General features: G+C 55.9%; 1 protein-coding gene across 17 annotated transcripts in view; it reads left to right on the top strand.

Annotated features, from left to right (window-relative positions):
* Nucleotides 1-3461: 3461 nt before the first annotated feature.
* The window catches only part of DNM1 (dynamin 1), a 44725-nt gene continuing 34351 nt past the window's right edge, over nt 3462-13835 (top strand). For all 17 annotated transcript variants that reach the window (XR_003523710.1, XR_003523712.1, XR_003523709.2 and 14 more), the window contains exon 1: nt 3462-3724. Coding sequence is in view for 11 of the 17 variants with exons in the window: in XM_027615700.2 (XP_027471501.1) it covers nt 3564-3724 (161 nt within the window). In the remaining 6 variants the exon portion in view is untranslated. The remainder of the gene's footprint in view (nt 3725-13835) is intronic.

Raw genomic sequence — 13835 nt, 5'->3', positions numbered from 1 at the left:
CGCTTTCAAAGGTTATGTAAACACCCACGATATGATGTGAAGTGAACTCAGCAGGCTACAAAATTGCACACACATTTATGATGCTGGTTTTGGAAAAAATAAATATATGTGTGTAGTGGGCTCGTGGGGGGTTTTCACTTTCCTTTTTTCTAATTTGCTGTAATTGGTTTGGATGACTTTATCATGGGGAGGGAATGGAACATTTTTTAGAATGTATATAACTTTGTGCTGACTCCTTGAAGACCAGACAAGATAATGGCTGGTAACTCTCTGGGGACACTGTTCAGGGCAAGACGCATGTTAATTGCTTTTAACCAATCCCTTGCTGGCAAAGCCCCCCAATGGACTATGCTCAGAGGGAGAAGGGAGGCCCTGTCTCTTTGCATCTGAAATGAAGTCTGAGGCTGTAGCATCACCTGGAGGTCTCTCACTTGCCTCTAATTTGAGCTGCACCGTTATCACCCAATAAACTCTTATGCTCATACAGATCCAGTTCCAGACCTATTCTGCTCCAGGAATCTACCCATCTCTTCTCCTGATGCTACCACAAAGCATGATTATTACAGTTTGGGAATATATTTTAATGCCTGATAGCACAAGCCCCCAACATTATCATGCTTTACCAAAAAAATTTCTTGCCAATTCCCGATTGTGTAAAAAAATTTTTTCTAAGTAAATTGTGGAATGATGTTGTTAAACCACTCCCCCTACGACCCCCTGCCAAATCTCAAGTTGCATATAATAATATATATCAGAGCTTCTTCCACACTGATGTGCATAGGAATCTCCTGGGGCTCTGTGGTTCTTGTTAAACGGAGGTTGTGATCCAGCAGGCCATGAGCAGAGCCTGAGATTCTACATTTCCTTCCTTCCTTTCTTTCTTTCTTTCTTTCTTTCTTTCTTTCTTTCTTTCTTTCTTTCTTTCTTTCTTTCTTTCTTTCTTTTCTTCTAAAATTTTATTTATTTATTTGACAGAGAGAGAGAGAGAGCATAAACAGGGGGAGCAGCAGAGGGAGAGGGAGAAGCAGGCTCCTTGCTGAGCAGGGAGCCCCATGTGGGACTCGATCCCAGGACCCTGGGATCATGACCTGAGCCGAAGGCAGCCGATTAACTGACTGAGTCACCCAGGAGCCCTCCTTTTTTTTTTTTTTTTAAAGATCTTATTTATTTATTTGACACAGAGAGAGAGCACAAGCAGGGGGAGCTGTGGGTAGAGGGAGAGGGAGGAGCAGGGCTCGATGCGGGGCTTGATGCGGGGCTCGATCCCAGGACCCTGGGATCATGACCTGACCTAAAGGCTTAACCGCCTGAGCCACCTAGGCGCCGCAAGAGATTCTACATTTCTGACAAACTCCAGGTGGTGTCCAAGCTGCTGGTCTGGTACCAGACCTATATAGTATGATCCCATTTCTGTAAAAACAAAATGAAATAAAATGAATATATAGGGGACAAACCAGAGAATAAACACCATAAAAGCTATACTTAGTGGTTATCTGTGGGTAGGAGGATGACCAAGAAGCTTTGAAATATTGTGTAAAGTCTGACTTTTACAGTAAGTTTCACTACTGTAATTAGGAAAAACAACTCAGCTGTGATGGTGCCCCTCTGGGCAGACATCTGCAAACTGCACCCCCTCCCCAAATTAATGGCTCCACTCCAGGCTTCATCTCTGCCCTCTCTGGTTCTCAGAGCATAATAAAGGGGCTGGGTCTAAGCAGCTCTTCTCAGGATGCACAATGTATGTAGCTGATGCTCCAGCTGCCTGGAGGGCTCAATCAGTTGGTTTGATCAAATTCCCCCGAGCACCAAGCCAGGGCCACGCCCCTCACAGGGATTCTAAATCTCTCATTATCCCCATTACCTAGATTAGAAAACTGAGGCTCAGAGACGGGAAGGGACCTGGATCACCCAGCTTGAACAAAGCCTACGGCCTGCTCATTTTCCTTTGCCTGCCTGGAAAATCCCCTGCCCCCAGATGTCCATGTGGGTCACTCCCTTACTTCCTTCAGGTCTCTGCTCACATTTTTACCAGAATCCTACTCTCACCACGCCAAACAAAGAGTAACACTACCCCTGCCCCAACCTTCCCCAACTTTCTCGCTTTCCAAAGCACCCATCACCATCTGACAGGTCATATTTATCGGCTTATTGGTGTTTGTTCCTCTTTTTCCACATATGGGTATAAGCCACATATGGGTAAGGACTTTGTCCATTTGCTCATTGCTTTATCTCTGTGGGCTGGCATAGGGCCTGGCTCAGGTAATATGCATTAAACTGGTGAGTGAATGGTGATCTCTGATTCCCAGGGCACTGCTCTCCCAGCAGTGCTCCCCAACCCCCCACATTCATATACAGGGTGACCCGCTGATGCCCAACAGCACAGGGTAAGCTGGCCTCTCTTTCCCAGCCTCCTTGTGGGCAGTCCAATTTAGGTTCCTCAGAATCAGAGGTGGATGTCTAGGCCTGGAGCCCATGTCCTCTCCATGTGAACAGGACACATAGGGTAGGACTATAGGAGTCCTGGATTTGAATTCCAGTTTTACCACCACCCTGATGGGTTGGGGCAAAGACTGACACTCTCTAGGACAAGAAGTCCCAGCTCTTCCAAGAAGACCTTCCAAGGGTCAGGGCCCTGGCACTTTCTATTCATTCAGTCTGGCCTGCTTTCCCCCTGATCCGCCTGTGGCTGGCTCCTTCTCATCATCTAGGTCTCTTCTCCAATGTCACTTCCTCAGAGAACTACCCATCTCCTCCCAGGCTAAAGGGGCCTTTTGCATCCACACATGTACCTCTCTTCACACCCTGTTTACTTCTTCCATCACTGTTAGTGTAAACTATTTTCACTTTTACGATTTCATTTACCTGTTTCTTCATTTCCTGTCTGTCTCAACCACCCCAATGTAAGATCTGAGGGTAGAGACATTGTTGGTCTTGTTCACTGTTGTATGTCCGCTGCTGCCTACGACAGGGGCTGGCTTACAGGTGCTCAATAAATATTTGTTGAATTAATGTTCTGTCTCCTTCTAGAAACAGGGAAACTGAGGCCCAAGGCAGGACGGGCATGCTGCCATGAATAAGTGTCAGAACCTAGAGTCGAAGGCAGTGAGGCCGAGTGGAACTCCAGGTCAGGAGACGTGACCTTGAAGGAGACCCATCTCTTTCCAAGCCTCAGTTTCCTCATCTGTAAGATGGAGTGAGACAGCCATGACCACTATCCGAGAGGCCCGGTACTAGGGGTGAGACCTTGCCCAGTTCCAGGAATGATAGCTGCGGTGCAGCATCGGAGCCCCCCAGACACGGCTCAAGCGCCCCAAAAGCCGCAGATGGAGAAAACTACAATCCCCATGGTGCCGCAGGCGGCACCTGCGCACAGCGGCCAGCCCGCAGCGCCGTGACCGCCCTCTGGCGGCATCCTGGCGCAGAGCTCCGCTCGGCTCACGGAGGGGCGGGGGGGGGGGGGGGGGTCCGCGGCGCAGGCAGTCGGAGCGCGCGGCTGCAGCGGCTGAGCAGGAGCCGGGAGCTGGAGCGGCGGCTGATTGCAGCCCGCGGGGCCCGCCGCAGCCATGGGCAACCGCGGCATGGAGGATCTCATCCCGCTGGTCAACCGGCTGCAGGACGCCTTCTCCGCTATCGGCCAGAACGCGGACCTCGACCTCCCGCAGATCGCCGTGGTCGGCGGCCAGAGCGCCGGCAAGAGCTCGGTGCTCGAGAATTTCGTAGGCAGGTAGGAGCGGCGCGCCCCGGAGCGCGGACTGCCCCCAGCCCGGGTCCCCGGGCCTCCGCCCCCGACGGCGCCGCGACCTCGCAGCCCTTGGCGCTGCCTCCGCGGACGGCGCGCCCCCCGCCTGCAGCCAGACGGAGGGTGCCCCCCCACCAGAGCCCCTCAGGGGCTGCAGCGCCCCCCGCTTGTCCGCAAACGTCGTCAAGCCACCGGCCACGGTATCACGCCCCCCTCCTCCGCCACATCCTTTAGGGAAGACGGCGCTCTGCTAAGAGACCCTGGCAAAGGGTGCCCCCTCCCCCAGTATGGGCACCAAGGGGGCCTGCATTACTCAGCGCCTCCCTTTGGCTCCCGCGTCCCTCGGAGAGGGCAGCACCCCAAGGGCAGTGCTCCCCAGCCCTAGGTTCCACGGAAGACAGCTCCCTCCCCCAGGAGGATCCCTGGAAAGTGGCTAGGGACCCCCTCCGCAGCTGTGTCCCTGGGAGAGGACAGAGCCCCCGGACATCGAGGACCATGCACAGCCTCCCCCCTCACACACACACCTCTGCAGCTCCCGCCGCCATCCGTGCGCAGCGCGGCGGCGGAGGGAGGAGGGGGTTGGGGGTGCTGCAGGACCAGGAGGGGGGTGGCCGTGAGACCGCTTCCGATCCTCTTGCGAGCCGCGGGTACCTGGCTCCGCCGCCGCCCCTGGGTGGGGGGCGCCTGCCACCGCCGCTCTCCCCTGGGCCTGGCAGAGGGATCGTAATGGAGGGAGAAGGCGGCGGAGGGCAGAGATGACTAAGACAGGGAAGCAGGATGGCGGGGAGGGGGGAGCCATTTGCACAGCCTAATCCCCCTCCTGGCTCTGATCCCATAGGGCGCTGGGAGGGCCAGGTGGCGGGGAGTGGGGGGCAACCGCAAAGACAAAAGGTCCTGGGTTTAGGGGGGCAGGTGGGGTCGTGACCCCCCCTCCCCGGGATCCCCAGAGAAAAATGGAGTCCGGGATGGCTTTTTGGTGCGGAGAAGGAGGATGGTGCTCTCCCGGGAGGGGGATGGGGGCTGAGCAGACAGGGAGGAGGCAGCGACACCGGCCGGCCTCCTGCTCAGGCATCTCCCTCCCTCACCTTCTTCAGAAACCCTAGCTTTCTCCCAGTGACCTTCGCTGCTAAGGAAGCAACTGGCCTGTGAGAGATGGAAGCAGAGGCCCCTCCCTCCGAGGGGCAGCAGTTCCGAGGGGACATCCTGGGTCCAAGCCAGGTTCGGCTGTGAAGCCTCAAGAGAGTCATTTGCCCTGTCTGAGCCTGTTTCCCCACCTCTAATAAGGACAGTTGCACTGGATGGTTGTTCCTGCCCCTCAAATCACCTGGGAAGACCAGTGCCAACCATGGGGCTAAAGGGAAGGGTTCTGACGGGAGCAGTGTATCTGGGAGATGTTGGAAAGCCACCATGGGGGCGGCTGGGCCCATCTGGTCAGCAGCGGGGGAGGCCGTCTGTCTCTTGGGGATGGGCTCCCACAGAGCCCCACTCCTGCTCACGCGACCCTCAGAGCTTCAGAGACAAACAGGCAAGAGATACAGATGGGCCCCTTCCCTGTGGCCCAGCAGTCAGGGTGAGGGGGTGGCAGGGACTCTGGACACAGCAAAGCCCAGAGGCCTTAGTGCTTTAAGGAACACCCACGGAAATGCAGCACTTTACAGTGTACAAACCATATTCCTACCTTTCGTCCATAGAACATTTGCTGAACGTCAGCTTATTCCAGGCTGTGTGCTCTGGCCATGAGGCATGGGGCGGGGGGGAAGGTGACCTCAGCCCCCCTCTGCTGAGCCCTTCTCATGTGCCCCACACCATTCTCCACAGGATGGCTCACAGCAGCCCCATGAGGCAGGTACCATAATGCCCATCCTGCAGCTGAGGGAACAGACCCCAAGGTTAGATGCCTTGCCCAAAGTCCCCCAGCCAGGAAGGTCAGCATCTATTAGATTCCAAAGCCCAGGCTCCTAATCTCAGCCTTGAGAGCCTCTGAGAGCCAGGCCCTGAACTGGGCACAGGGACATGCAGGTGCATGGGCCTCCATCTTCCCTCTCTGTAGGATGGGACCACGGACGGTTGCTGCCCTACTTTCCTGACAGGGCGGTGCGGGACTCCAGGGAGTTCATGGGTGTAAACACCCTTTTGTAAACACGTGGGAGGGAGCTGTTGGTGGTCAGTTAGGCTTGGGGACCCATGTGCGCCAGGGCCAACCTGGTCCCTGTCTTCCTGGAGTTCACTGTCCAGCCAAGGCAGGTGCCAGTAAGTAGGCAACATAGCAGGCCGGCGTGGCCACAGCTGACTTGGGCCCCTGTTAGCTTGTTGAGTGGAGCAGGATGTGGACTGTGTCCCCGGAGGCCCTGGTCCTCTCGCTGCCCCCAGCACCCCGGGGCCCTCTGACAGTGGCCCTGCAGGAGGATGCGCAGGGTGTCCAGGTGCAGGCCCAGGGCGGCTGAGGAGGGCTTGGCCTGAGGTGGAGGAGTGGGTGGGAAAGCGTTATTTGATCCTCATGAAAGCTAGTGAGGAGACCACAGCTGGGGCACCCGGAGGGAATTCAGTGGGGCCCCTAGCCAGCCCCACCTGCTCCCTCATGGGCTCCTGACCTCTCCGTCCAGGGCTGGGTCCCCAGACCCGTGAGCATGGAAACAGCCGCTCCATCTCCCGGGGCTTCCCAGGAGCCAACCCCCCACAGAGAGGAAGTGGAAAAATACACCAGAGGGACCAGAGGCTGCCCCGGGCCAGCCTGGGCTTCTGCGCAGCCCCGGATGGCCCTGCTGTCGACTCTGCAGTCATGTGGCAAAGCAGCTGCCCGGACCCTGCTAGGACTTGTCTGGGTCCATGCTCTTTCTTCATCCCCCTTTTACAGAAGGGAAAACTGAGGCTGATTCACTCAGTCATTCAGACATTTGTGGAGTGTCCCCAGTGTCACGGCGCTGGAGAGTCTAGGGTAGAAAAGACAAAAGCTTTGCATTCCGAGGGGGAGACTCTGAAATAGTAAACACAGGAGCGCATATGAAGAAGACAGAGAATGTGGTCAGTCCTGTGGAAGGGAAAAGGGAGGTCAGAAAGGGTTTCTAGGAGCGGGTAGCATCTGAGATGAGAAGCCATGAGACTGAGAAGCATTCTAGGCTGAGGGAACAGTGAGTGCAAAGGCCCTGGGGCGGTTAACAAATGTGGCATGTTTAAAGAACAGAAAGGAGCCCCTGTGGCTGGTGTTTGGTACGCAAGGGCAGCGTGGCATCAGAGAGGTAGGCAGGGGTTGGATCTACAAGGCCCTGAGGCTCTGATGAAGAGTTGGGTTTATTTTCATTACTGCCAGAAGCTTTTAAGTAGTGGAGTGCCTTGAGCTGATTCCACCAAGTGTGTAACTTGGGGAGGGGGCGGGGGACAGGTGAGGAGGCTGATCTAGTGCGCAGGCGCTGATGGGGGCCTGGGCCAGGACTTCCACAGCGGGGAGGGGGAGAGCGGTGGGGTTCAGGGTACATTTTGGAGGAAGTCCCACATGACTTGCCGGTGGATGGGATCTGCAGGGTGAGGAAGGAGGACTCAAGGATGACGTCAGTGTCTTTGATTCTGGGTGGGTGTTGGTGCCGTTACCGGAGGACGGGAGGAGCAGGTTTGGGGGGGGGGGGCAGGGGCAGGACCAGGAGCTCGATTTTGAGCATGTTGAGTTTGAAGTGTAAGGTGGGCAGTGTGGTGATGAAAGCTGGAAGCTCAGGGGAAGGCGGGCTGGAAGTGTAAGTTTGGAAGTCGTCCATGGCGTAGAGGTGGGATTTAAACCCATGGGAGTAGATGAGATCATCTCGGGGCGAGTGTAGACAGAGGAGTGTGGGCAGGGCCCCAGGACACCCCAGCATTTTGGGAGCAGAGGCCTGCTGCCCTGGGCCACCCGACTTTGCCCCCGGCTCCGCGCCCCCTCCCTGTGACACCTGTCCAGGACCAAGAGTGGGCTGTCCTGGGACAAGCTCTCAGGCTACGCTCCCCTCCCCTCGCTCTGGTGCCAGGTAGGCTAAGAAATGGGTAGCACCCACCCTCCCTGCCCCGTCGGCCCCTGGGGAGGCTGAGGCCAGTGGGAACGCAGCAGAGGGGCGGAGGGCGCAGGCTCTGGAATGGGACCTGGGTTTGTAGCTCAGCCCTGCCATTTACAAGCTGAGTGACCTTGGGCGTGTTTCTTAAACCCTTCTCGGCTCCTAGTTCCTCATCTGTAAAATGGGGTTAGTAATAGCATGTCCCTCTTAGGATTGTGCTGAGTATTGACATAATGCCCACGAAACACTTGGGGTAAGGCCTCGTAGAGAGGATGTGCCAGGTTTGTTCCGCCTGGACAGAGGGGCAGGCTGGGAAGCAGCTGGGGCGCAGGTGGGGGCAGGGGGCCTTGTGAGTGGGCCTCTGCCCAGAGCCCAAGGGGTGGCCTGAGAGGCAAGGCTTTGGGTTTCCCTAGTGGCTCTGCCTACCCCTGCTCAGGCTCCCTGGCTCCTACCGGTCTCCTTGCTCCTTCCTCCGTGTTCTCATCCCAGCGTGGGCTTGGTGCCGGTCTCTGGCCTCTGAGAGCCCCTCTCTTCGTCATCCCTGGGCCCTCCGGTGGGGGACAGCCCACTCCGCGTTACTAAGCTCTCATCTTCTGAATACTTTGGGATACATCTTAGTGGTTCCAATTCCCAGACTTGGAGACTGAGTCCAAAGAGGATTAGGGGATATCCTGAGACATCCTAGGTGGAAAATTACTGACTGGAGGGGGCAGAGGGGACTGACGTTTGCTTCTGTTGAAGGGAGGGTGTTGTCAGAGGGGCAAGAGAAGGCCCCCTGAGGAGGGGGCCTTGCGGGTGGACCTGAACAAGAAGCCGACCCGGTCAAGCAAAGGAGTGGACACACCCCAGGTGCAGGGTCCCATCCGAGCACAGGCCCAAGAAGAGAAGGAGCCCAGTGGGTTTGAGAACCCAGACAGAGGACAGCATCGCCGAGGGAGGAGTGGAGGCCCCAGTGAGACCAGGGAAGTCGGGAGACACCGGCGGCCCTCAGCAAACACCCACACCCACAGAGCCGACTCCCTGTGCTCCAGCCTCCATGTGCTCAGAGTGAGCCCCTGCCGAGTGCTGAGCACACATAACCAGACTCACCTGCTCCACCCAGGCCAGAGAACATCTTTTCCAAACCCCCGCCCCATCCAGTGGCCCCAAGGAGTCGGGAATGAAAGGTGACTCTGGCAGACAGCATCTGATCCAGGCTCCAATAGAATCGAGTTTCCCTGACCTTGGCTCGGGCTACAGGGTCAGAACCTCGGTGGGCGATGGGAATGCGGGGGGCAGGGGGGCAGCGTGGAGGAAGCCAGTCTAGGGCCCGGTGTTATTAGGTGTGGAACAAGAGCAAAAATGGAGGCCCACGTGCCAGATGTCTAAATATTCCAGTTATAAATCAAGCTAAGGGATCGCTGAATACAGTACATCCTGCCCTCCCACCTTGACAAACACACTTTCATAAGAACCTGGCAGACTGGGTTTGAATTTAGAATTTCAGACTCCTCAGAGTTCCGTGATGGGGTGTGGCATTATGGGGACAGGTGGCCCCTCTCCCCAGGCTGCCCCTGTCTTTTCTTACTCCATCCTGCACCAGAAGGGGCCTCCCGGGCTCACATGCCGACACCCTGCCCTCACATCTGAGATCCATCCGAGATGCCAGGAAGGATTCCTCCCCCCCCCCCCCCCCCCCCCCCCCCGCCCCGCCGCGGCTAGGCAGGGCAGACCCTGGAGGAGGGCTTGAGACCAAGAGGGAATTCCAGAGCACTCAAGTGTGGCCTAGGAAGGGTGCATAGGCTCCAGCTGGGCACCGACCCTTGGCCCCTGGGGACCCCTTGCTCTAGAGATCCAAAGAGCGACCCCTAGAGCATGGGGCAGGGGTCCTGATTCCCCATGTCCAAGGGCAGTGCTGATTATTATTTTCTTGGAGCCAACAACCTGTTAGTTGGAGGAGCAGACTATCATCTCCTGTTTTCAGATGGTGAGATGGTTCAGAGAGGGTAGAGAGCTGCCTGAGGTCCCACAGCAATGGAACTAGAGGCAGGACAGGAACGGGTACCGGTCCCCTGCCTCATGTCCGTCCCTCTTCGCCCCCCCACCCCCGCCGCCTGCTTGTGCACAGATCACACCCCTCAGCTTCTCCTCTGCTCTTCTCGGTTGTCTCTCTGGACTCTGACCCCTCCCCGGACTGAAATCCAGCTAAGGAACAAGAGCTGTATGGGGTCGGCTAGAACCATTGCAGGCACCTTGAAAAAAAGACTCTTGGCCTTGGAAGGTGGTCAAGGCCGTCTCCTAAAGGGCATCTTCCCACTGCCCTGGCCAGAGGCTCCGGGACCAGCCTCCCCTCCTGGGTCACCCTCCCCATGCGAGTCCGTCCCAGGCCCTGTGGATCCTGCCCCTGGTCCGCCCACCTCTTTGAACCTCAGCTGCCCCCACCTTTGTCTTAGCCCCGGGGGTGGCCTTCTCTTGTGCCTCCACCCCGTTCTCTGCCTGACAGCACGGAAACGCTCTATGGCCTCCCAATCTGACCCCCTCTGCTTGAAGCCCTCTTTGGCCCCTGACCTCCAAACCGAGCCCCTCGCTCCTGAGTTGAGCCCCTGAGACCTGCCTTAGCCAGCCCCGCTTCCGCCTCTGCCTGTGGGTCCTCCCTAGTATCTTGCAGGTCGTGGAGAAAATGCCCCCCTCACTCTCCTGCCATATGCTGTCGTCATCTTCACCATGCCCTCGTCCTCCTTCACTGGCTCATCCTCTGAGTCTCACATCAGCCAACACCTCTTCCAGGATGCCTTCCCTGACCACCCTCTCCCCCTATGACCTGCCCCTCGCTGTGTGGGATAGGGCTCAGTGTTCTCCCAGGACGAGGGGCTGCAGAGGAAGAGAGAGGCCATTGCCTTGGGCGGAGGGCTCCCAGCAGACAGCAGTTCCAACCACGGTTATATGAACATTTCACCCGTTTATTAGTGCCTCCTCTTTCATCACTCCTGCTCAGATGCATCTGATCTGAGCACAGGGAAATGAGGCCACCGGGCAGGATGCGGAGAAAATTCTCAGCAGGTGGATGCACACTCCCCTCTGACCTGAGTTCCAAATTTGAAGGAACACAATGCACAAACAGGGCACCTAGCCCACATGCGCTCAGGTGGCTCATGGCGCCACCAATGGGCACCCTCCCTTAGAGCCTTCCACAGCCAGGATTGCAGGGCATCCCCTCAGCAGCCCTTAAGGAGGGAGCTGCTGGCCTGTGTCCCATTTCACTAATGGGGAAACTGAGGTTCGGAGCAGGGATATAATTTAGTGGTGGAGCTGAGATTCTTTTGCATCGAACTACTGGTGATAAGCAATAAGGATCCAGGCGTAGCTCTGTTATCGAATGACTTGGGAAATGCCCTTGATGAGCTATTAGGCAAACATAGCCACTACATAAGTGTGGACTGGAGCCCAGTGTGTGTATGTGGGCACGTGAGGGGTCTCTGACCGTGTCTCTCATCACAGCAGCCTTACACAGCCATGCGAGGATCAATCAAGAGTTTGCGGGGGGAGGGGGCGCCTGGGTGGCTCAGATGGTTAAGCATCTACCTTCGGCTCAGGTCGTGGTGCCGGGGTCCTGGGATCGAGCCCCGAGTCGGGCTCCCTGCTCAGTGGGGGAGTCTGCTTCTCCCTCTCCCTCTGCCTCTCCCCCTCTCTCTCAAATAAGTAAAATCTTAAAAAGAGAGAGAGAGAGGATGCAGGGGGTGTGCCTAGCAGCCTCTGTCAGTATAACATGGGACTCTTGATCTTGGGGTCGTGAGTTCAAGCCCCACCTTGGGTAGAGAGAGTAGTTAAAAATAAAGTCTTTTTCTTTTTTTAAGATTTTGTTTACTTATTTGACAGAGAGAGACACAGCGAGAGAGGGGACAAAAGCAGGGGCAGAGGCAGAGGGAGAACTGGACTCCCCGCTGAGCGGGGAGCCCGATGTGGGACTCGATCCCAGGACCCTGGGATCATGACCTGAGCCGAAGGCAGACGCTTAACCACTGAGCCACCCAGGTGCCCTTAAAAATAAAATCTTAAAAAAAAAAAAAAAGGGATGCAGATTTCTTTTTTTTTTTCTTTTAAAGATTTTATTTATTTATCTGACAGAGACAGACACAGCGGGAGAGGGAACACAAGCAGGGGGAGTGGGAGAGGGAGAAGCAGGCTTCCCGCAGAGCAGGGAGCCCGACGTGGGGCTTGATCCCAGGACCCTGGGATCATGACCTGAGCCGAAGGCAGACGCTTAACGACTGAGCCACCCAGGCGCCCCGGGATGCAGATTTCTTAAACAGCTTTATTGAGGTATAATTTACATGCCGTAAAATTCACCTGTTTTTAGTGCACAACTCAATGATTTTTAGTGTATTTACAGAGTTGTGCAACCATCATCACAGTCTAATTTTAAAACACTTCCAGCACCCCAAAAAGAAACCTTGTGATGATGCAGATTTTCAAGCGCCCGGCAGAACCTCTGACCAACAGTCGGCGAGCCATCAGTGTTTGCCATGATTATTATCGTAAATGATAAAATGTTTACAGTGGTGGTCCCCAGGTGCTGGGATGATGATTGTTGTTGTTTTTTTTAAGATTATTTATTTATTTATTTGACAGAGAGAGACACAGCGAGAGAGGGAACACAAGCAGGGGGAGTGGGAGAGGGAGAAGCAGGCTTCCCGCCGAGCGGGGAGCCCGACGCGGGACTCGATCCCAGGACCCTGGGATCATGACCTGAGCTGAAGGCAGACACTTAACGACTGAGCCACCCAGGTGCCCCTGATGATTGTTTTTTATTTTTAAACATTTTGTGTATTTTCTGAATATGTTTTCAAAGGGAGAACATAGGATTTTTACAGGTAGGAGGCAAAAGAGAAATCTGTTTCCATCTTGAAAATATAAAGTCATCAACACTTGCAAGGGAGGGAGGGAAGGATAAGGAGGAAGGAAAGCTCATCGCTTTTCTTTAGTAGGAAAAACGGTTGCCGAGGGGAGAGTTTGCACTTCGGAGTCCAGAGCCCTGGGTGCTCTCCTACCCAGCCACCAACTTGCACTATGACCTTTGGCAACACTCTTCCCTGCCTTGTGCCTCAGTTTCCAAACCTGTACAATGCCAGTGATTTGGGGAAAACTAGAGGAGCTCGTCTTCATTTTTTTTTTCAAAGATTTTGTTCATTTATATGAGAGAGAGAGAGAGAGAGAGTGAGTGAGCACAGAGGGAGAGGGACAAGCAGACTCCCCGCCAAGCAGGGAGCCCGATGTGGGACTCCATCCCAGAACCCCGGGATCATGGCCGGAGCCAAAGACAGACACTTAACCGACTGAGCCACCCAAGTGCCCCGAGGAGCTCGCCTTCAAATCATTCTTTTGGCCAGCAGGGCTGCCCCGAGGGCCAGCTGCCTGCCCTGCTCCATGATGGGCACTGGGGCCACCGTGGTAAATGGGACCAGCCCAGTCCCTGCTCTCAGGACATCAGAGCATCAGGGGAAGCCAGGCCAGGACTGCCCTGAAATGTTCAAACCTCAGCTGGAAATTCATGGTCTGTGTGATGTGGGCATGCCTGGGGCCTCCTGGGGCAGCAGGAACAGAGAGGGACTTGTTGCCTGGAGGCCGCCTCACCTCCTCCCCACTGTATTTCTTGGCCCACCCCCTCCCTCGCCTCCACCCTAGCTCCGTGCTTCAGAAGGCACCTCAGAGCTGGCCTGCCTCCCTTGCCTTCCACTTTCAGGAGCAAGATTTGGCTGGAAATATCCTGGCGCCCCCTCCCACTCTTCTGGCTGTCCCCCAGGAGACCCACCTTCCAACTCCCTCCCTGCTGCATCGTTTGGTGGGGGCCCAGCCTGTGTTCTCAGCTTGCTCAGCAAGTTATGTTATTTATAATCATAATAGCTACCATTTCTTCAGGCATCAAGGTATGTGAGCCTCACAGCAACCCATTTTACTGATGTGGAAACTGAGGCTCGGAGAGGTATGGTCACTTGTCCACAGTGACACAGCTCCTGAGTGGCAGCTCTGACATTCAACACCAGGCCTGTCTGAGCTCAGGGCCTGGGAAACAGGAGACATGGAAGGAAGGCGGCTGCCAGGTG

This window comes from Zalophus californianus, chromosome 13 (genome assembly GCF_009762305.2).
Source record: "Zalophus californianus isolate mZalCal1 chromosome 13, mZalCal1.pri.v2, whole genome shotgun sequence".
Taxonomy (NCBI): Eukaryota; Metazoa; Chordata; class Mammalia; order Carnivora; family Otariidae; genus Zalophus; species Zalophus californianus.
The sequence above is the reverse complement of the archived record's forward strand: the minus strand, read 5'-3'. Positions and strand labels throughout refer to the sequence as shown.